Source organism: Hypomesus nipponensis, chromosome 14 (assembly GCF_054491055.1).
Source record: "Hypomesus nipponensis isolate SF chromosome 14, ASM5449105v1, whole genome shotgun sequence".
NCBI lineage: Eukaryota > Metazoa > Chordata > Actinopteri > Osmeriformes > Osmeridae > Hypomesus > Hypomesus nipponensis.
The window spans coordinates 16,229,953-16,254,329 of record NC_140374.1 but is presented as its reverse complement, the minus strand read 5'-3'; the positions used below and the strand labels follow the sequence as shown (position 1 = coordinate 16,254,329).

The following is a 24,377-nucleotide window of genomic DNA, read 5'->3' as shown; positions in this document are numbered from 1 at the left end:
CAGGGAGAATACAAAAAGAAAAAGCTACTTTCCCTACATGCTCCTGTGAATAATACAGGTGCCTCCACTGCAGTTTGATGGTGTTGTCACTCTGCCAGTCTCTCTGTCTCTCAGAGGTAGCTAGTCCCCTCATCTTTGGTTAACTACACTACCCCCCATCCCTTCACACACACACACCACCCCTATACAGACCTGAGTGTATATGGGACCTGTTAATAAGTCATGCAGGCAGCTGGAGCACTCCAGAAACAGAGGAATAAACACAAGCAGCACACACACACACAAACAGATGCAAGCACACAAACGAACACACGGCAGTAGTCTCCCTTGTTTTGCATGGGAAGCAGGCAGGCGGCGGCAGCAGCAGGATGGGGATGAGGGTTAGGGCTGAGGGAAGGGGATGAGGGTTAGGGCTGGGGGAAGGGGGCTGTGGAACCGGGGAGCTCCAGGGAGGGGGCTTGGGCCTCGGGGACAGCCCAGCACAGGCAGAGAGAGGCGGGTACCTCCTGCCCACCGAGCCCCCTCTGGAGCCCCAGGACCCCCTGGGGAGGAGCAGCGCTGAGAGGAACACCTGGACCTGCCATTAGTGACACACTCAGGGAGTAGAGCACAGACGGCAGGCAGGACACACACAAACACACACAGAGGGAAACACAAATGCACAAATGCGCACACACACACACACAAAGCAGGCATCATGAAGGCCCCTTAACACATATTCAGAAAAACACCTACATAAATGTACAAAAAGACATCTACAGCTATTGAGTGCAAACTAAAGCAGTACACAGGCCCGATATAGAACACCAGAGGCAGTGACTGACAAGCACTCACCCGCCCACCGCGCACACACACACACACACACGCACACACACACACACACACACACACACACACACACACACACACACACACACACACACACACACACACACACACACACACACACACACACACACACACACACACACACACACACGCACACACGCACACACGCACACACGCACACACACGGTTAGCAGGGTGAAAGAGCCACCTGGACTGTGTGTGGTGAATACAGACAGGATAATTACCCTGGTATTAAAGTCCCCCCTACTGCCCCCTCCCCTGCCTCCCCCCTGCCTCCCCCTCACTCCCTGGAGTGACACCCAGCTGAAGGTTCAAGGACACTTATTACTGCACCTCACAGTGACGAGGGGAAGGATGGCGGAGAGGGGGGGGGGGGAGAATGAGAGGAGGGAAGACGAAATGGGGAAGAGAGGAATTTGCGATGGAGAGAGAGGGCTAAATGGAGGCAGGAGACCGATGCCAATTGAGAACCAAGAGAGCACGGGCCGAAATGCTCAAAGAGCCCATCAATCCACCTGCCTATCCACGCATCTGCCCACCCATACCTCGGTGGTCATCTCCATTGAGGATCTGTCTGACCCTTGGATGTGTCTATGGATCCACAGAGCACCACTTTGTTGCAGTGTCTACCATAGACTGAGGCGAAACAACATCACATCATGCTGATGGGGTCATTAAACAATCTCTGCACCCACCTACACAGACCAGCAGTCTCCGAGAACACGCACACACGTACGTACACACATACACACACACACCTTACCACCCACTCCACCCGTAGAAAGACAGCCTATGAGGATCAATGCCCGGCAGGACAGAGAGCACACACACACACACACACACACACACACACACAACAGGTGGGGTACCCTGTTTACTACTTCCTTAATTGCATTATTATTTCTACATAACCGCCTCTGGTGCTCTCCCACGCACACACAAACACACACACACATCACTAAAAAGGCCAGAACACTCCCACACGCCACAAACGGACGATCTCAAAGGTGTGCACGCAAAAACATGCTCTCCCAAACGTGTGTCTGATCATTGTTTACGGTGCTCCTGATGTGCCCTTTGACGGAGGCAGCATTGGGAGATGGAGCATCACAGCTCCACACGTCTGCACAGGGAGGAGGCTGCCAGCCACCGTGTGTGTGTGTGTGTGTGTGTGTGTGTGTGTGCGCCGCACGACATGCGAGAGAGAGTGACTGAGTGAGTGTGTGTGTGTGTGTGTGTGTCAGAGTTGGGCCAGAGGTGGGACAGGCTATTAGCTTTGTGGGTCCGCTTCACACCCTCCCACAGACCCATATGAGGGGAGCTGCCTCCCCTGCAGACACCCAGGCCTCAGAACAGAGGGGGAAACTCAGTATCAAGTTCAATGTGGCCATCCACAAAAAGGACCCAACTTTAAAACAAAATGGGGGGAAATAGCAGTTCCTTTGTGTATTAAAGAGCCCACACTGTCTGCATCAAAGGGGGCACGAACGAGGGGGACTAGGGGAGAGGGAGGGGGGGTGAGGGGGAGGAGAGGAGCGCCAGAGAAAAGAAACAGAGGACGAGACAAAAGGTAGAGCTAGTGGGAAGGAAAAAAAAACGCCCGGGTCGGACATGAAGGAGATCAAAGACAGAGCGAGGGAGAGGAGGGGAGGGGGAGGGGCCGGGGGTTCCTGTAATTACGGCCTGTATCCGCAAAGCCATGGGCCTACAGACGTGTCTGTGTGTGTGTGTGTGGGGGGGGGGGGGGGGGGGGGGGAGGCTACAAAAAACTTCTCCGATCCACAGGCTCCCAGGGTTGCCTTTGCACTCTAGTCCACAGCCCCTCACCTCCCCCCCTCCCTCCCCCCTCACCTCCCCCCCTCCCTCCCCCCTCACCTCCCTCCCTCCCCCCTCACCTCCTCGCCTCCCCATACCCCCACCAGGCCGCACAAACACTGCCAGATCTCATCCTCCCCTCCGCCCCGCCTCTCCACCCCGCCAGCGAGGCCCCCGGTCCAGGCAGGGTGTCCCCTCCCGCTGGCCCGGCGGGAGGCTGTCCACTGTGACTGCCCGACTGAAAAAAACTTTTGTTAAAAACTTCTGGCATCGCCCCAGGGGCAGTTCTGAGGGAAGGAGAAATCAAGCCGACCTTCACACACACTCAAACACACTCACGGATCCTTAACATGCCTACACATGCAAATGAACACATTAACACAGCATTAGCATCATACACATTCAACAAGAAACTAGAACACTGACGGGAATGTATATGGCGTGCACACACACACACACACACACACACACACCGACAGACAGACAGACAGACACAGATCCTCTCTCAGTAGGGCTGAGGGCCTGCTTGGCGGGTGGAGTACATCAATGGGGGCCACAGGCTGCTCTGACTCCACAGCAGAATAAAGGGATTGCACGGGGACAGGGCTGAAAGTACAGCACCATCCCAACTTCAAACACCTCCCCACCTCCACTTTTTAATAAAGCGCAAGAACAGAAAAATGGAAATGTGGCGAATAAAGACGCGGTGGCTTTGGCTCATTGTGCTTTCATGCCTTCATGTGGACCCCCCAGCCCCTCTCCAACCGTAGCCCCCGCCCCCCCCCCCCCCCCTCGGCCCGCCCATGCCCGCCCAGCGCTCCACCGGCGCCCGCTCTCGCCACATAATGATAGTTTACCCCCCCCCCCCTCCCAGAAACACACACACAGGCAGGTCACTGGGCTGCAAGATTGAGTGTTAGGCTGTCATTTCATTATAATGACACAGTTATACTGTACTGTGCCACACACACACCACATTGTTCTAGAACAATCATGCACACCAAGACCACACATTCCTGCACTACGTTAAACACCCACACCTGCACTAATGATCCCCACCTGCACTGAACAGGCACACACACACACACACCTGCAGTAAACAAACTGCCCTGGTCTCTGGCCTTGTTAACGAGAGAAGCTGTCTATCCTCTGCGTGTCTCTATAGATCCTGTACACACACACACACACACCTACGTCTCCAGTATATCCCGCCTTTTTTCCTCCACTCAGTTCACTATCACTTTCACAATGACGGAGGCTAAAAGCACAACCATGCCCCAAAATTAAATTAATACAAAAATTAAATTAAATCAAACCCCCAAGTGTTTTATTACTTACTAGTGTTCCGCCATTATGAGACTGTATTACTAAAAATGAATAATTAAAGACATGTGGGTCTTATTATATCTGAGAGAGAGAGAAAAAAAATACGAGACTCATTCAATCTGGCCTGTCCTTGTTGATTCTTACTCTCTCTGTAGGGACAGATCCAGGTCTCTGTATGTGTGTGTGTGTGTGCGTTGATATGCTCTAGAAGTATTCCCAAAGTGCTTTGCTGCCCTGCCCAGGCCTCCAACAGGAAGGATGACCATAATGGAGACAGCACAGTTATGATTAAAGCCAGTCTGATATGCTGACTCTGGCTCTGTCTTTATAACCGTCTCTCACCAGCTCTCTATTACTCCCCTCTCCTGTCCTCTCTCCCCTCCTCTCCTCCCCCTCCCCTCTCTCCAATACACATTCTCTCTCTTTCTGTGACTCACACTCCTGCCCCCCCACACACACACACACACACACACTCCCACGGCTCCCTTCAGCTCTCCTTAACTTTCCCTCACAGCGTCAGTGTTCTGCAGGATTATTAGTGTTCTCCTCATGCCTCAGATCCAAGCCGACCCCCTTATCAGCCTCTCACCAGTCAGCCCCAAGCCCCCGACAGCTGTCACTATACCCCCCCCCCCGCCCCCCCATACACATACACACTCCTTAGAGCCCCCCCCACCACCACCACCACCCTCCCTGTCCCCAAACACACACACACAATGCACAGACACACAAACTCGCACACTTTATCTGCTCACTCACAGGCCGCACAGTTTGGCAGTCAACTGGGGGTGCGGGGACTCAAAACCCCCACCCCCACCAGAACCAGAAGCAGCAGCAGCCCTGGTCCCAGCCCTTCCCAGGGATCTGCGTGAAGAGGCAGCCCCACATAGCTGTGGCTGGTCCTGGGGGAGTTCATTACTCGAGCAGGGCGCTCCCACCAGTGAGCCAGAGTGCAGGCCCAACTCGGCCCCACTCCGCTCCACTGGAGCTGCTCTCATTAAAGAGGGGGGGAAAAGGACGAGAAAGAGAGAGAGACAGAAAGAGAGAGAGAGAGAGAGAGAGAGGGAGAAAGAAAGAGAGGGGTAGGGCAGAGGGGGGGGGGAAATGAAAGAAAGAGAGTGTGTGAAGATGCTGAGGCGTCACACCAACTCTAATAACGGGGCGACGGGCCTCTCTCTCTTCATTGTTGTTGTTGTGTGTTTTGTTGTGCGTTTGAAGGCTTGTCTTCTTCAATCCCCCCGCCGCCTGTGCTTACTTATTTAGGAGTATGTTTTCTATCATTTGAAAATGAAAAGCAGATTTTAAATATTTCACGACATCCCTCCATGCGTGGGAGAAAGGAGGGAGGGGAGGAGGCTGTCTCTTGGTCCTTAACCCCAATTCTGGGCCTTCCTCCACTATTCCCCACCCTCCCCCACCCTCCCCCACCTTCACGCACACGCACACTTCCTGTGCACTCCCCCAGCCCCCTGGAGAGCCTACAATGTCGCAACACATTGATCACTCAATGTTCGTTCACCTTCGTTTAATCATTCCATTCGCACCGACCCCCTCTCCTCACCCCGATATTACCCTGTAACATCTCTGCACCTCACACACAAACACACACACACACTCGCATACAAGTGTACTCCCTGGTGACCGCTGAAGAGCAGTGAATTCCAATCAGGCAGCAAGCAGGACGGCTATTTCCAGGGACAAAGGAGAGGAGCAGTGGGAGGCGGAGGGGAAGGGGGGAAGGGGAGGTAGGGGGGGGGGAGACAAAGGCCTCTCCAGGCACCCAGGGGAGCAGGCTGAGAGAGGGGTGACGTCAGGGGGTTGGGGCAGGGTGGGGGTGGGGGCAGGGTGAGCATGAGAGAGGCTGACTGCCAGAGGCTGGTCCAAGCCCCCCAGGGAGCATTCAGACTGCAGGGAAAAAAAGGCTCTCGGTCCCAACCCCCACCCAGCTCCTCTCTGTCTCTCTCCTTCTCTCCCCCTCTGTCTTTCTGTCTCTCTTTCAAACACACACACACACACACACTTTTCCCAGATTCACACACACCACCCTATACCCATTCTACTCGCCCTGCCATGTTCTAGGCAGTATGTTCTACTATCAATGCCCGTCTCGCTCAACACGGTACAATGTCGGTCACATGCTGTACTATCAGTTAATTACTGTCCAAACTATCACTGACCACCACTGATGGCAACCACACACCTTAGTATCTCTCTCCCTGCTCGCTCGCTCGCTCTCCTCCCTATGACAGTCTGTGGGCTCGTAAGAGCTCCAAACTAGCCTGGCTCAGTATTGAAACATCTACACAAATGCCACTTCTCAGATTTCTGTGGACACAGACATGAGTTCCGCCTGACAACTGCAGAAAACAACTGTGTGTGTGTGTGTGTGTGCACGCCGGGTTAATGGACTAGAGTCCTACAGTAGAGGAGGACTAGGGTTCCGCTGTTTGAAAAAACAGACAGCCTTGGCTGCTACGCTCTGACTCCTCCCCTCTGTCTCCCTCTCTCCTTCCCTCTTTCTCTCTGTAGCCTTCCCTCTGCTGCCCCCTTTCAGTCTCGCTTCCATTATATGCCCCCCCCCCCCTTTCCTCTCTCTTTCTTTACCCCACTCTCCCTTGGGCTCTGCTTTTTCCTGACATTTTACTTGACAAAAGCGAGCCACACCTGAGTGCAGGGTTAAAACTATTATTACCACTCTCCCCTGACATACCGCCCTTTGCCACAGTATGTGTGTGTGTGTGTGTGTGTGTGTGTGTGGGTGTGTCTTTAGTGGTGTGTGACAGGGTCTTTTGTAGCCTGTGTGCCATTCAGGTGTGCACTCCTTGGTCCTGCAGGAAACACAGAGAGCATGTGAGGGACAGCCATGTCAAGTTCAGCAGGGGAGAGAAGGAGGGAGGGAGGGATGGAGGGAGAGGTAGTGGAGAGAGAGAGAGAACGTAGCGGGAAGCTGAGGCACAGGGTAGACAAGAGCAGCATGGGGGCATTTCTTCAGGGAGGGATGGGGGGGGGGGCAGTTGACGGAGTTTTAGGGGGGGGGGGGGCAAGGGGCAGATTTGGGGCATTAGCTGCAGAGGGGCAGGGGAGGAAGGGGAGTGCTTGGCAGGGTGTGTGTCGGAGAGAGACAGAGTGGGGCACGGACAGACAGATCTGGGGGTGTGACGGAGTTTTAGGGGGGGGGGGGGGCAAGGGGCAGATTTGGGGCATTAGCTGCAGAGGGGCAGGGGAGGAAGGGGAGTGCTTGGCAGGGTGTGTGTCGGAGAGAGACAGAGTGGGGCACGGACAGACAGATCTGGGGGTGTGAGAGAGAGGGAGGGATAGAGGGAGAGAGGGAGGGATAGAGGGATAGAGGTGGGGGGGATAGAGGTGTGGGGGGATAGAGGTGGGGGGGATAGAGGTGGGGGGGGATAGAGGTGGGGGGGGATAGAGGTGGGGGGAGGGATAGAGGTGGGTGGGGAGGGATAGAGGTGGGGGGGATTGAGGTGGGGGGGATAGAGGTGGGGGGGGATAGAGGTGGGGGGGGATAGAGGTGGGGGGGATAGAGGTGGGGGGGGATAGAGGTGGGGGGGGGGATAGAGGTGGGGGGAGGGATAGAGGTGGGTGGGGAGGGATAGAGGTGGGGGGGATTGAGGTGGGGGGGGGGGATAGAGGTGGGGGGGGGGGTAGAGGGATAGAGGTGGGGGGGGGGATAGAAGTGGGGGGGGGATAGAAGTGGGGGGGGGATAGAGGGATAGAGGTGGGGGGGGGGGATAGAAGTGGGGGGGGGGATAGAAGTGGGGGGGGGGATAGAAGTGGGGGGGGGATAGAAGTGGGGGGGGGGATAGAGGGATAGAGGTGGGGGGGGGGATAGAAGTGGGGGGGGGGATAGAGGTGGGGGGGGGAAGGGTGCTCCACGGGGGCGCAGGAATCCAGGGAACAGTCTGTTCCTCATTATCTGGACTCCCTGCGAGGACCCCGTCCTGGTGATGACTCTATTCCCCCCCCCCCCTCCTCTGTCGTCGACCCCCCCACAGGGTCAAAGGGTCAGCTGCCCCCCCTCCCACGCCTACCCCCCACAGAGGTCAACTCTCCAACATACACCTCAGACCTAATCACCCCAAACCAGACAACCCCCCTCCCTCACACACACACACACACACACACACCCAGAGACAACAAGACAGACAAACACCTGACCTGATGTGGACACGGTGGAGGCCCAGTATGAGACCTTTAACACACAGGACTAAACCCATTACCCCGTACAGTTAAACCTTTCTACATATAGTCTAGGCCTTTTCGAGAACTGGTAGCTAGCATCGTTGCCACCTATATATATATGATGTATACCTGTGCATCACTGAATACCCAAATACACTGTAGGCTTCTGGACTGTTCCTGTATTCTCCTATGCAAATGTACATTTCCATAAGCTGCCAGTGTAAATATTTGATAAATAAAGCTGAACACTAAAACCCTTCAGCAGTGGAATACAAATATCCTATTTTCTATCTTCCTGCTAAGACTGGGTGAAACATACGCACACACAGTGGATGTAGATATTCCTCCACATTCAAGCTTTTTCCTGGGCACACACTGACAGCACAAATATTGACTCTCTGCTATTCAGTCTGCAAACAGGATGAGGAGAACGAGGAGAGAGAAAAGAGGGGGAAAAGGAGAGGGAGAGAAAGAGGGGAAGTTACATTTTTAATCGTCTCGTTTTTTTCCCCCTCCGAGCAAGTAGGCAGTATACAGACTAGCTGGTGCCAACACACACACACACACGCACGCACTTCTTGTGTCCTTTGGCAAATTCTTCTTTTTCACCCTTGCATGAAGTACAAAAAAAAAAAATTGAGGAGAAGAGAAGGAAAAGGAAGACAGAAAAGAAGAGAAGAAGAGAAAACGTCCCCTCAGAGAACCCCCCCCCCCCCTCCTTCCCCCTGGTGAGAGTGTGGCCCCCGCAGAGCTCCTGTGTAATTTCCAGTCCCTCAGAATTCAGGTATTAATAAAGGCCCCATGGGGAACTGCACACAATATAACCCTACATTTTCAGGCATTATGAAAGGATGCCCCCAGGAGTCTTTGGCTCAAATTTCTGAAATGCAGGCATTGTAAAAAGCCACCCCAGGGGACCCCCCCCGCAATAGAAATCTGCTGAATTCAAAGCATTTTCGGAGCCCTGGTGGGAGCTATTACTCCCTCTGGAAGAGAGAGGTTTTTTCCTCTCTTTCCCCTCTCCCTTTCTTTTTCGCTCTCTCTTTTTCATCGCTCTCTCTCTCTTTTTTTTTTACCAAACATGTGTTGCTGACATGTTGACAGATTGCTCAGTGGAGTGTTTAGGTGCATGCACAAGCCGCTCTCTTCAGAGACGGAGCAACGCTCGGCGCTCCGCTCTCCGCCACAGAACCTCTCAGCAGCCCAAACTGGTGCCATCCATATTTTATAACGGGGGAGAGGAAGGAAAGTAGGCTGGGGCAGAGAGGGAGGGAAAGAAGGATGAAGGGAGGGAAAGGAGGAAGGAAGGAAGAGAAGAAGAAGGAACGGAAGGAAGAGACACAAAGAGAGACGGAAGGGAGGGGGAAAAAAGGAGGGAAGAAGGCAAGAGAGGGGGGGGGAAGAGAGAAGAACAGAGGGACTGCTTGAAAGCGCGCGCGCTTGCGAGAGAGAGAAAGAGAACTCTGTCGTGAAAAATGAACCCTGTGATGAAAAATGACTTCCAGTGCTCTTCACAACAACACTCCTGCGTCTCACTTGTTCCCTCCCTTTCACCCTCCGCTCCCTCCCTCTCCCTCCCCGCTGTGCCCCCCTCCCTCCTCCCTCGCTCCCCCTCTCTTCTGGAGCCTGGGCTCCCGCTCTCTCTGGAAAACCAGAGTTTACAACCAGCTGTGACTGCATTTGTATCTGTGCCAAGGGCTTAGTGGAGGAATCTTCAGGCCACCCCCGGGCTGCTGGGGGGGGAGGGAGGCGGGGGGGGGGGTGAACGGATGGATAGAGGGAGAGAAAGTGGGTAGGGAGAGACAAAGGGAAAGAGGGGAATGGTGGGAGAGAATAGCCTGCTAGCTATCACCAGCCAGATGAAAGATAGCAAAGTCTTAAAACACAGTCCAGAGCCTTCAGTCTGTCAGACACTTAGGCCGACCCCCCGCTTAGCAAGTCTCTAAATAGGAACACAAACACACACTTCTCTTTTCAGTCCATCACTCCGCCCGCTCCCTTTTTGTCCACACTCTCTCCCTCTCTCTTTCTCTCTCTCTCCCTCCCTCTCTGTGGAGGAAAGTGATCTGTGACTTTAATAAAAGCACTGGCCTCGTAGGATTCAGCTGCTGCCGTGACGACAGACTGGAGCTGGGCCGGTGGGGGGGGGGGGGCTGAGAATGTATTCATGCTGGAGTGGGTAGTTAGGGTGGGGGGGGGCACCCTGGGGAGACCATATCACCCTGTAGGGGTGGGGAGGAGGGGTAAGGGGCATGGCTAAAACAACACCCCCCTCCCCTCCTTCTCCTGTCCTCCACCTCTCCTAGTCAGACTCCTACTGTGTAGAGACAGCACAGCTGCAAAGTCAGTGAGAGAGAGAGAGAGAGAGAGAGAGAGAGAGAGAGAGACAGAGACAGAGACAGAGACAGAGACAGAGACAGAGACAGAGAGAGAGAGAGAGAGAGAGAGAGAGAGAGAGAGAGAGAGAGAGAGAGAGAGAGAGAGAGAGAGAGAGAGAGAGAGAGAGAGAGAGAGAGAGAGAGAGAAAGGAAGACACGGACAGCTCCCTACTCGTTTCCTGAAGCTGGGTTAATTACTTCCTATTTGTAGCTGACAGCTAGAGAACCCGCCCACTCAGCTGACTGACAGCTCTCTTGTCCAGTCAGGATGCCAGCTGTCCCCGTTCGCTCTCTCGGTCTGTCTCTCTCTTTCTCGCTCAGTAATGCTCTCCCTCTCTATTCCACCCACCCAGACAGACACGGGCGCTTGGTACATCCAGCTCCCAGAGCTGCTTCTCTAACCTAGGATTCTAGGGTCTGTTAGGCATGGCAGCAGACTGATGGTTGAGGGTCAGGTGTGTGTGTGTTTGTGGGTGTGAGCATGTGTTTGTAAGCATGTGTGTCAGGTGTGCGCGTCAGGTGTGTGTGTGTCAGAAATGTTACGTGTCAGTAGGGGTTCCGCGCAGGGTGATCAGCTGCAGACCAGAGATCACCCAGGACTTCACTGCGTGCGCGCGTGCGTGTGTGTGCTTGTATGTATCACAACGTGTCTCTGCCCATGCTTTGTGTATGCGTACGTGTGGGGTGTCTGTGTGTGTAGTCAGCGGAATTTGCTATATTTAACCGAACCAAACTAAACACTGAGTCCCAACAGTTATGGTTTGTGCGCCTGCACAAAGTGTTTATGCAGGGTGTGTGTGTGTGTGTGTGTGTGTGTGTGTGTGGCCCCATTGACTCAGCCAGGTCCACTGGTTCTGTGATGGTGCCTTAACCTCACGACGGCCCCCACCCTCCTTTCCTCCTCCCACACACACACGCGCGCGCGCGCGCACACACACACACACACACACACACACACACACACACACACACACACACACATACACACAGCTCCTGCCAGGGCCTGACAGGCTGCAGGGAGGCAGGGGGCTGGGTGGGGGAAGGGGGGAGGGCTGGGGGGCGGTAGGGGGTAGGGGAGGCTGGGGGTCAGCTGGGCTTGGCCACAGGGGGGAAGGGGGGGCAGCAGGGAGAGGAGGGGTCCTCTCAGTTGGAGCCCAACCTTGGCGGGTCGCGGGGCAGTGGAGCGGAGCGGGGCAGAGAATGTTCTCCATTTGATCTGCAGGTTTTTTCCAAGCGCTCCTCAGGGAGCCCCTGCTCCACATTCCTCCTCCTGTTGAGACTCTCCCTAGACTCTTCCCACACAGAGGCACACACACACACAACCCAACACACCCCAACATAGACACAACCACACACACACACACACACACTTTCAATATCTGCCCTCTGACGCCAACACAAATCCATGTTCCATTAAAAACAAACACTCGCTAATACTGTCACCGTCTGTGTTTGAACAAGGTAGGAGTCGGAGGTGTGCTGGGTTCCATGGGGTCTAGATCCCTGTCCATGACTGTCAGCCATGTTGGAATATAGTGGCTCAACTACAGTCAGAGCAGAGGCATGCTGGGAAGTGTAGGAGCTGAGCAGTGGAATGTAGCACGGTCCCCGGTGATCCGGGGTGGCGAGAGACGAAAAGGAGAAAAAGAGAAAGGATGAAAGAGGGCGGAGAGGCGAGCGAGACGAGCACATAGGACTGCCACATAACGTTGGGGGGGGTGGGAGGTTCTGGGCAGCCTGAAGGCTAGTGTGGGTAGTCAGAGTTTCAGTTGAGAGGTCTAAGGGTTTGGAGGCAAGGGGGTTGGAGGCTGGGAGGTTAGAGGCAAGGGGGTTGGAGGCTGGGAGGTTAGAGGCAAGGGGGTTGGAGGCTGGCAAGGGGGCACGGAGCAGGCGATAGGGGGTCCTCTGCCCCCCCGAGGCTGGTCCCAGGTCAGAATACAGCCTGCTGCCCTGATGGCACTGAGACCGGACCTGACACTGGATCTGAAACTACACCACAGTGCTCTAGGAATCTTGGATTATTACTTTTATAGTCTGTACAGTCACGCACACAAACACGCTCTTCTCTCAGGGGATATGGCAGGATTTCAACCTGAGGTGAAGCCGTCATGGAGGCTTACGACTGATCTGGAGTAACACAATTACATGGTATTGTTCTAGGGCTCAGTTCCAGCCCTGACACTCTCCCACATAAACCCAAAGGCTTGAACACACACACGCACACACACACACACACATACACCACTGTTCCACCTAGGCCCATATGTGCTCAGAGTAATGTGTCATTAATAGAGCCACTCTACAGATCTGCTGCTCCTGGAGAGCCTCAATTACCTGGTGTGTCTCTAGCACCTGGGCCCCAGCACCCCTGGTCAGAAGACCATGGTCTGGTCTACTCCTAGGCTTTAGCTCGTGGGTGAGTACAGCGTCAGGTTCCTCAGAGTGGGAGATGCTACGACTCTGGCCAGCAGACACACCCGTGCATGTTTCCGTGTCCAATCTTAACAAGATGGCCGCTGTTATTTGTTATTCCCTGACGAGTCACTAAGCAGTAACACACACACACACACACACACACGCACTTTCTCTCACACAAAAACAAGATTTGCACGCACACATGACAGCGCTCTTACCCCAATGCACACACACCCACACACACACACACACCCACACACACAGAGTGACGTGTGTGTGTGCTCCCAGTGGAGCTGTATATGGAGAAGCAGCATCCTGCACCACTGTCCCCCACCAGACTGCCTCTCTGAGGAGGCCAGACAACTTAAAAGGATTCGTCAGAGCTTGTTTTTTAATTTACCCTTCTTTTCAATAATCATCATAAAGCTGCAGTCCAGGGGGGGCGGGGGGGGGGGGGGGGGCGAAGCTTGGGATTATTCTGCAATCTCCAACCCTCCCTCCCCAGGGAAGCCTTTTTTTTATTTTTTGTATTTTGTACATTCCATATCTTTCTTTTCAAATCATTATTTTCCTTTTCTTCTGTTTCCGTGTCTCTCTCTCTTCCCTCTCTTTCCATTGGCAACATGTAGCTATCCCTGGTCTCCGAACTCCAATCACAAGTCACGGTGACAAGTAGCGTGCCTGTGTGTGTGTGTGTGTGTGTGTGTGTGTGTGTGGGGGGTTGTGGATAAGGAGAACAGTGGTTGTGACAGGTGGAAAACACACCTCTGCGGGGCAGCTCTCAGCCTTCATTACAGAGGCCACTACAACACTTACTGTAAAGTGTGTGCGCGCGTGTCCTGGCCACTTCAAACACGCAAGGCTCCAGAGTCAAAGTGACTTCAGCCGGCTAACACATGGACCAAACCTACAGTGCAGCCCTTTGGTACCACTGTAACCAACCGAGACACAGAGGAACACACACACACACACACAGAGATAATGTATGTACATCCAACTCCTATAGCTCCCCTGTGAGAGTCACTCTGAGTGCACAGGGAGAGAAGAGGACTCGGGGAACTATCAAACCTAGAGTGATGTCATACTTATGCTGCACTGGATCGCACAGAACTGTGGAAAACAACATCAAAACACAGACACATCTCGTCCCCAAACTCAATGTTTAAGATGCTTTAAAGAGCCTTTTCTGGAGTTCTTTATCTAGATGTCTGTGTGTGAATAGGTATTCTAGTGTGTGTGTGTCATACCTGCAGGGCAGTGGTTGGTGCGATGCTCGGTTAGTTCAGCCAGACAATCAAAGTCCTGCTGGCAGTTGTCACAGGTGAATATCGACTCGTCGTCAAGGTCGTCGTCGCCCATGCGGTCGTCATGGCTGGTGACACTGTGATCGCCATCCTCAAAGCCCATCCCATGGCGCTCTTTAGACTCCGCCTCCTTGTCAGGGACATCTGGTGAAAGACACCCGAAACACACAGGTGAGTCGCAACGGTCTTAGTCATAAGCACCCCTCACCAGAGACGGACCAGTAATTTCAAACCTCATTTTCAAACCAACTCTGTGACACACGTTTGTGTGTGTGTGTGTGTGTGTGTGTGGGGGGGGGGGGGTGGAGAGAGAGTGTTTCGTGCCAGCCTGTGTGCCCGCACTGCCACTGGTGGCACGCGGAGCGGAGCAGAGGAAGAATGGGCTAGCCCAATCCTCCATCCACCATTGTGGCTCCATTTTCACACCTTATTATCACATTTAACGCTGGCTCCAAAAGGACTGCACTGGAGTCTAAGGGAGGGAGGGAGGGAGGGAGGGAGGGAGGGAGGGAGGGAGGGAGGGAGGGAGGGAGGGAGGGAGGGAGGGAGGGAGGGAGGGAGGGAGGGAGGGAGGGAGGGAGGGAGGGAGGGAGGGAGGGAGGGAGGGAGGGAGGGAGGGAGGGAGGGAGGGAGGGAGGGAGGGAGGGAGGGAGGGAGGGAGGGAGGGAGGGAGGGAGGGAGGGAGGGAGGGAGGGAGGGAGGGAGGGAGGGAGGGAGGGAGGGAGGGAGGGAGGGAGGGAGGGAGGGAGGGAGGGAGGGAATAGACAGGGGGGAGAGAGAGAGGGGACTTGAGGGCAGAGGTGGGATGGAGGGAGAGAGTGGAGGAGGCAGGAAGAAGGAGTGGGAGGAGGTGGAAGAGGAAGGCGAGGGAGCAAGGTGTGCTGCTGTCTGGGCCCCCTTCAGGCTTCACATCCTGTGCAATCAGGGCAAAGCAGTAGGAGGCAGAGCCAATCAGAGCAGACGGGGAGGAGACTGACCAATCATAGCGAGAGGGGGGGGGGGGCAGGACTCTGCTCCCCATACACACAGCTCTCATTAGCTGTGCATTAGGCTGCTGCCCACTGCCCGCTGTCCACTACCTGTAACCCAACTCTGGGAGCTAGTAACAGAGGTGGGCTGATTACTACCCCGGAGGCAAGATGACGTCAGGAAGACTTTGACAAACGTAGTCATCTATAGTCTAGCCTGGGCTATGGGGGTTTGCTAGCATGCTGTTAGGAGGAAGGGTTGCTGGGAGAGGAAGCCACTGTGGTGAAATGAGACGCAGCCCCAAAGCAGAGGACCAGGAGGAGAAGTATGAGAGAGAGAGAGAGAGAGAGAGAGAGAGAGAGAGAGAAAGAGAGAGAGAGAGAGATGCAGAGAGAGAGATGGAGAGAGAGCGATGGAGAGAGAGAGATGGAGAGAGAGAGATGGAGAGAGAGAGAGAAACATGGTCAGGGAGAGGTGTGGAGGGATGGGGGGACTGAGGGATGGAGGTGTTTAGGGGGACAGGAGGGGGAGGAAGAAGGAGGAGGAAGAGTTGGGGGAAGTGAGGGGGGGGTGGCCATCTGTCCAGTGGTGAGAGCACCGTCTGGACAGGGAGGAGAGTGGCCCCTAACTGACGCTACACACACACACACACACACACACACACACACACACACACACACACACACACACACACACACACACACACACACACACACACACACACACACCTCTAACCATACTCATGGGGCTATACGTTTCCAAGCAGAATTCCAATGTATGCACTGGTAAACAGGATAGACTAAGCTTTAACTGAAAGATACAGTGGTAGTACAAACACACTAGGATAGACAGACAGACAAGACAGGCAGACATTGTGATGTGCAGTATGAACAGCATCTGCTCATCACAGTCTGGATGCACATCAAAAGTGCCTTGCATCTCTTTAGCATTCCTATAGCATACCATACATGCATGGATGCACGCACACACACACACACACACAGCCCACCCCCCCCCCCCCAGGTGCCCTCATGCCAGAGGTACAGGCACTGCCAACTCCAGAGCATGCCAGCACAACCTGCTTCCATGACAACGAGGGAGGAGTCAAACGAGACCTTGCTCTGCCCCTCTCCACCTTTCTTCCTCTTCCCCCTCACGCCCACCGTTTGGCCCCCCCACCTCTCTCCACCTCTACACTCTTTTTTTATTATCGCTCTTCCCACCGACTTCTCTGTTTTTAGCTATTTCCTCACTTTACCTTTCTCCAACCCTGCTGTCATACCAAACCTCTCCATATTTACCCTTCTAACAGCCCTCTCTCTCGCCCCTCTCCTCCCTTCTCCTCCCTGCTCCTCCATCCTCCACTCCACAGGGCTCGGGTAGATGGATGCTCCTCCGCGGGAGGACGAGCGGATGAGGGGATGAGAGGGGCTGGCACAGTCGGGATGGTGCTCGGTAGCGTGGGCTCCCTGTCATCCACCAGACCCCCTACCCTACTCCCAGCCCCCCACTTCCCTACCTACATACACTCACTCAACACAAAAGAAACACACACGACTCATTTACTCAACTCATACACACACACACACACACACAAGCAGTAAGCGTTTCCAATCTCAGAGGGCGGGGGGGGCCTCAGGAGGGGGTCCAGGGCACACTTCATTTAGAGGCCGCTGGCTGGCTGGCTGAGAATGGCAGGGAGCAGGCACCACCATTAGGCCTTCCTTGATGGATTTTTTTCTGCCAGCCAGCAAGCCTGCCTGCCTGTTACAGAGGGAGATTAATAAGCTGTACTCAAACTAGCTACCCACCTACTAGGGCTTCACACACACTCAACTAACTAGAGACAGGCTGCGGGTGCCGGGGTGATGTGGAGGAGGGCAGGTGGGCTCGTAGGGGGGGGCAGGGTAGGCCAGGGGGAGAGGGAAGGGGGCAGGGCCAGCGGGGGAGAACCAGGCAGGGAGGAGGGGAGGGGAGTGGAGCAGGTGCTGGAATGTGTCTCTCAGGGAGGGTAGGCCTGATTTGAGAATATTTGTTTTTCATGAGGACGGTGACGCCAAACACGGCCAGATGTAAACAAAGAGAATCTGGTTCCCTTACTACTGGTTCATACCAGGTTCATACCACTGGCACTATACTTTACTTACACACACACACACACACACACACACACACACACACACACACACACACACACACACACACACACACACACACACACACACACACACACACACACACACACACACACACACACACACACACACACACACACACACACACACACACACACACACACACACACACACACACACACACACACACACACGTCACAGAAAGGCAGCATACATTAGAGACTTGGAAGTTCCGAAGCCTAACCGTCATGATGCAAAGAAAATTAAACAGAATAGTTCTTCACCTTAGACCTACACACTTGCAGAAATACACTGGGAACACACCCACGGACAAGTGAGTGTGTGGGGCGGTAATGTGTGCTGAGGTCATTACTAATAAGGCTCAGTAGAGTCGTTGGAGACTGGTCGGGTGTTTTCTGACATAATTCAAGGTGAGGGGAGGAAGCAGAAATGAAATGAGGGCTTACGCTGGAAGTGGTGTCCAAGGAGACTAATGATTTCTAAAGGGCCATTCAGACCAACAAGGTCTCTTTATGTACCGAGACGTATTCTTTCAGCCCGAATTAGTGTGTATGCGCTTGTGTGTTTGTAAATATATCCAAAACACCTACAAGGACAGTGCGCGTGTGTGTGTGTGTTCAGGTACCTTTTAAGAGAATATATCTCTCACCCAGGCCTATTTTCCAACTATGTATAGAGGTTGAGACAGCTCCTCAGTCATGAGCTGTGTAACATTAGCGCAAATGAGGAAAGCACTCTGCCTGTGTGCGAGCAAACAAAAGGGTCAGCCCCGAAACTGGCGTCGTTTCATTCCCACCGAACCGATGCGCGTTTCCCTTTCTGTAAATGCAGCTGTGTCTGACCCCAATAGCTCCCTCAGCCTGGCAACCATCTCCCTCCATCACCCTCGCCCATCCTCCTTCTTACTCTATCCCTTTTTCTTGCGCATGCATTTATTTTGTTTCTCATTCGTTCCTAGGTCTTCATGCACTGCGCCCTCCCCCCCAGACACCAGACACTACCTTGGGGGAAAGGCACGGAGGTGGGAGAAAGTAGGGGGTGCATGTAGCGGGCCCCTGAAGCTAACACACACACTCAGCTCTCCCAGTGCCAGCTGGAGCTGTGCCCCCCCCCCCTCCCCCTTACACACACACACACACACGCACTTTCAGAGAACCATTATCTCTGAGTCACAGACTGTCCCCATGCCAGGAGTGGAACACACATGTGTTTATACAAATACACACACATTTTCATATAAATTCACACACACACGCACACACACACTTTGTGAGGCAAGTCATACAAAGACACACACACACACTTAAACACAAACACATGGATGAACATATAAGCAAATGCCTGCACACATTTTACAAACGTATTCAACTTCATTCAGCTTGAAAAGGACATACACATGGTATAATCAGCTTGTGTACTCTAAATAAAACTTAAAACAGGTATGAAGATGTTTTTCTTACTGTGGTCAATGTCCAAGTCTATACTGGCAAAGTCAAACATGCCTGTACCTGTAAACATCCCTGTGTGCATGTGTGTGTTGTGGGAAATCTGCATTATTTTGTGTGTGTAAATGTCTCTCTGTGTGTGTGCTTTTCTCTCACTGTCTGTGTTCGCATGTGTGTTTATCCGTGTGTGGGGTAATTAGAAGACGAGAAGTGAATTAACAGAGTCCACAGAGCTGCCGTGTTGATGAAGCGAGCCACGCCTAGCTGGGACACGCTAATTAGCGCTCGTTAGCCAGATATGTGTGTTTTCTCTCCTGTTCGAACGTGACCGAGATCGGGGAGGTAATTAGAGACGGGGGGGGGGGGGGGGGATCATGGACACCGCCAGGCATGAGGCGGAAAGACCAAAGACAGGGAGACATCGAAAGTGGGAGAGACTAAGAAAGAGATAGTGGGAGAAGATGAGATACCAGAGAGAGAGAGGGTGAGAGGACCAGTCTCTGACCATGCTAGATGATAAGGAGACGGGGGACAGGGCCTTCAGGCTTCCAGGCTCTGGGCCCCAAGCTCGGGGCCCAGGCCTGCCAGGTTGTTGCCGCTGCGGTTCAGTTCAGACCAGGTGTTGGAAATTTGCTGTGAGCCAGAAAACTACAGAGGCCTGTTAAGGACACACTGCACCCTCACAGAAGAGTAAATCTGCTGGACACGCAGCCTTGAAATGCTGGTGTGCAGACAAACACACACACACACACGGCTTGAGCCAGACCTAGGAGATGGAAAAACACACTCCAACTTCCACAAGACGGTGTTTTTATACAAAACAGCTATAGTACAAGACTGCCTTTCAACTCCTTGAGACACACACACACACACCCCTCACAAGCAAATGTACTCGAGAGCAGTCGACAGATCCCCAGCTGCAGAGGACATTCATGGGAAAGCCCTAATCTGGTGAGGACATGAGTCAGGAACAAAGAACGAAGAACACATGAGCCTCACACCGAGCTCCCTGTCCAGGGAGCCATCCTGCACCGTGTCCAGGGAGGTATGGGACCGGGACCGGGACTGGGACTGGTGACGGACATGAGGACGCCAGGATCCAGGACAGACAGATGATTGACTGTGCCTGGGACACACCATCTTACACACACACACACACCGTAAGAGCAGGTGCAGCTGGATTGTACTACATAGGTCCATTATCTCAGGGGAACTCACTATCCCCCCTTACCCTCTCTAACCCTAAACAATGTGTGTGTGTGTGTGTGTGTATGTATGTACAGTATATATAGTATATGATACTGAGTGTGTGTGTCTATTTAAGGCAGCCATTTCTCCTCAGCGTTCTATCCCCCTGACAATTTTCACAAGACAGCCCCCTTCCCAAGGGATCATGGAGAGACACAGTGTACCAGGCAAAACACACACACACACACACACACCAACCCACCCCAGGGATGCAGGGAGGCAGGGGAGATGAGCACCCAACACCAACACACCTAGAGACGGATGATGAAAACCTACTGCATGCACGTCATGGAAGGAGACGGATCAAAACACACACACAGCTGCTCACTGAATCTCCTAATACATGCTTTCAGTTCCACCTACCCAAACGCACAGGTTTACTGTACACCTACTGTACAAAGACAACAAATAATAAACATGGACACATTATGGATTATAGGGTAGATATCACACATCCAGACCTAATATACAGACATAGACATAGCTTCACACACACACACACACACATACATATATATACAGCTCTTCTTCACATTTAAAAGTGTTTTCCTGTCGTTGCCTTGGGGAAATTAAAACTACAATATGGACCTCCAGAGGTTCACCCAAGGAGAGGGAGAAAAGGGAGAGAGAGAGAAAGAGAGAGACCAGTGTCCTCTTTTTGAGACTGTCCTCCAGATGAAGACACTGTGACAACAGAACATGTTCCAATGTAGCAACCTACCCTTCCTGATATCTCCATTTCTATCCCCGACACCCACCCATCCTCTCTCTCTCCACCCTCTCCCCCCTCTCTCTTTCTATCTCTCTCTCTCTCTCTCTCAATTTCTGTCTTTCTCCACCCCCCCACCCCCCCTTCTCCATCCCTTCCCCTTCCTCCGTTGCTCCGAGGGGGAATATAAACCGGAACATTCTTTCCCCTAGACAGACAGAAGGAGAGAGGAAGGGAGGGAGGGGAAGGAGATTCTGGCTCTGGCTCAGGTCGGCCTCTGGAGGGGGCTGTGTGTGTGCACCGCCACGAGACTGACACACGCACTGACTGACATCTCACTGGCTGCACACGTCGCACCACAAAGACCAAAACAGGAGCAACGACACACACACACACACATCAAACACACCACAAGTCACATGAGGAGGTATCCTCCACCCTGACAGATTCCAAAAAAACGAACGCTCCCTAAGTCCCACTGATCCATCGTTCCTTTGCAGTGTGTGTCTGTGAGCGTGTGTGTGGTAGAAGAAGTATAGAATGGATTGTACTTAACTGTGTTGTACTTTGTAACTAGGAACGCCAAATGAGGGTTAGTGCTAGCTTAGCGGCTCATCAGCAGCTTAGCTCACACAGCATGTTGTTGCTGTATGGATGAAACACGGCTGACCAAGATGTCACACAGGCTGTGGCGATATCACACACACTGTCAAAATCATATCCGATGAACACAGCTCTTTTCATTGGCGAGTCTGCAGCTGCTAGCCAATGGCGGTGGGAGACATTAGGTTCTTATTATTCCGTTATTGAGACCTCTCTCCAGGGCATGAGCTGTCTTTTCCATGATGATGCAAAGAGCAGCGAGAGTGTGTGTTTGTATGTTTGTGAACGCGTGTGGGTGTGTGTTTCATTGTGCATGTGAAAATATATGTTGACATGCAAAGATTATGGCGAAGTGTGTGTGTTTGAGTGTGTAGAAAAGGAGTGGCTGTCAGACAGGAAGTCCGAACTTCACAGCTCTGGTGACACCTATTAAAAAACATCATCTCATATCCTCCTGCCCTCCTCCCTCTTCCACAGAAATGACAAACGTCTGCATCCCTCTCCAACATTCATACCCGCTATCATCTCTCCCTTCCCCTGCCTTCCTCTCCCTTCCTCTCTCTTCCTCTCCCTTCCTCTCTCTACCCCTCTCTTCCTCTCTCTTCCTCCATCTGCCTCTCTTTATTCCTCCCTCCCTTCCCTGGTCTCTAGTGTCGGCCCTGGCTCGTTTTCTGTCTTTTCCCCTTCCCTCTCTTCCCCCAGTGAGCCAGGGAGGGCCGACTTGTTTTTCTGTCTCAGGGAGGCTGGGGTGGAGGGATGGGGGAGGGCAGGCACCTCCGGCCTATTCCCCAGTGGGACCGACCGAAGGGGCCCTTAAAGGTCCTTAGGGGCACGCGGGCAGGGGGGAGAACTGGGGCGCAGGGCAGGGGGAGCCTGTTTGGCTCTTCCCGCTTGACTCCCCCCCCCCCACCCTCCTTCTCTCTCCACCCCCCCCCCCCTCCCTCTACTCTTTCCAAACTCAACACACATTTTCCAGAGAAGGGAAGGGAGAGGAAGAGAAAAAGGGAGGGATGGAGGGGACGGGGGGGGGGGGCGCGTTCGGAATTTAATACCAGGAAAAGGCTGCCAGTGTCCTTGTCGACACCATCTCCCTGGGAATAGAGGAAGGAAGGTTTTTTTATCTTCTTAAATAAGAAATGGCGAGCAGCCCCCCGTGAGCTCAACACAGGAGCACAAACAAACACCGGAGAGGGGGAGGGAGGAGAAGAAGAAGAGCGAGGGACCGAGACAGAAGGAGAGAGAGAGAGAGAGAGAGAGAGAGAGAGAGAGAGAGAGAGAGAGAGAGAGAGAGAGAGAGAGAGAGAGAGAGAGAGAGAGACAGAGAGAGAGAAAGACAGAGAGAGAGAGAGAGACAGTGAGACAGAGACAAAGAGACAGGAGACCGAAAGATGGGAAACAACAATGTAGGGCGGTGAAGCAGACAGGAGAGCACAGAGGGAACGAGACTGACGCGAGCGGGTGAGAGTGTGAGCATGTGTGTGGGAGGGCACGTGCGCGTGCGAGGGGAGGAGGTGAGGAGGTAGAGAGCACAGCCAGTCGAGTGAGAGCCCAGGGACTCCCCTTCCTGCTGGATCTGACACACACAGCAATTCTCCCAGCCACACAGGACCTCACTCAGCAACCCCCTCCCGCACCCAGCGCAAACACACACACACACACACACACACACACAACTGCACACTAACACACACAAGCACCCCCCCCCCTCCCTTAGAGCCCTGGGTGGTAGGGGAGGTTGGAAAGGCTGGGAGGAAGGAAGGGGGAGGGGGGGGGCACACGTCATCCCACCCCCAGGGCCACACTTTCCAACCCCCCCTCCCTGAGGAGCTGAGCGAGGGAGGGAGGGAAGGAGGGCAGAGAGCTCCCTGCGTAGATAGAGAACATTCAGCACTCTCTTATCTATACGAGCCTCCTGTCAGAGTTCGCACTGGAGCAGAGGCTGCAGGGTTCCTGCACGAAACCGTGGGTCTGGTGAACGGGCCCGTCGACGGTGCACTGTTACCATGTCATGTCATGTCTGATCCTCTAGCTGCACACGTGATCTCCGTGAGGGTCAAACTCATGAGGTGGGTTTCAGTGGTAACCCATAGGAGGTGTAGTCACTCTGCTGTATACAGCTCTGCTGTCCAGTACTGCGACTGTCAGGGGAGGGGGATGATGGTGGATAGAGGAGGGCAGATGGAGTTTGTGGGATGGGTGGAATGAGTGCAGGGAGAGGGAGGTTGATTCAGTGAAACCCCTAAACCCAGCGGCAGGATGGGAACTCCAGAGAACTGCAAGGACATCAGCCTCCTGAGGACTGTGAAACCCCTCCACAACTCCCCCATCTCCCTCTGCCTCCCTCCCTCCCTCATCTCTCTCCTTACCTCCCCCCCTCATCACTCTCCTTCCCTCCCTCTTCCTTCGTCTCTCCCTCCCTGGTTTACCACAACTCAACTCCTACATCTTTTCTTTGCGTTTCTCTCCCCATTCTTTTTTTTCACTTCTCCAATCCCGGTATTTATCCCTCCCGCACACCGCTCCATGAATATATCTCCTTCTTTCTACTATAAATCCATCTTTAATTCTATACCTGCTCCTCCCCCCCCCCCCTTCTCCAGCTCAGACCTGACCATTATAGACCATGTGGAATTGATATTAGAGATTTCATGGTAGTGTGTGTGTGTGTTTGTGTGTGTGTGTGGTACATACCTGTGTCTATGGTGGATGAGTCCCAGCACTCTGAGGCCTCGCCTTCGTCCACCGCTGGAGAAAGAGAGAGAGAGAGAACATCACATGGAGATAACGATATCTACTTATGATCCAATGAGAAGTCATTTGTTTTATCTTTCAACTGCAAGAAAACCTCCAAGAAAAGTAGACCCATTTTATTGTTAGCTAGGCTGTTTGCATGCGTGCAAAGTGTGGGTGTTTGCGTCTTTTTTTTTTTTTTTTTTTTTACATACTAATCTGAAAGGTGCCAA

General features: G+C 53.4%; 1 protein-coding gene across 1 annotated transcript in view; it reads right to left on the bottom strand.

Moving 5' to 3' along the window:
• Positions 1 to 24,377, bottom strand: part of znf423 (zinc finger protein 423) — a 101,203-nt gene that overhangs the window by 61,676 nt on the left and 15,150 nt on the right. The window contains exons 2-3 of the mRNA XM_084672923.1: positions 24,106 to 24,159; positions 14,228 to 14,428 (exon numbers count right to left, since the gene is read on the bottom strand). Coding sequence (XP_084529049.1) covers positions 14,228 to 14,428; positions 24,106 to 24,159 — 255 coding nt within the window. The remainder of the gene's footprint in view (positions 1 to 14,227; positions 14,429 to 24,105; positions 24,160 to 24,377) is intronic.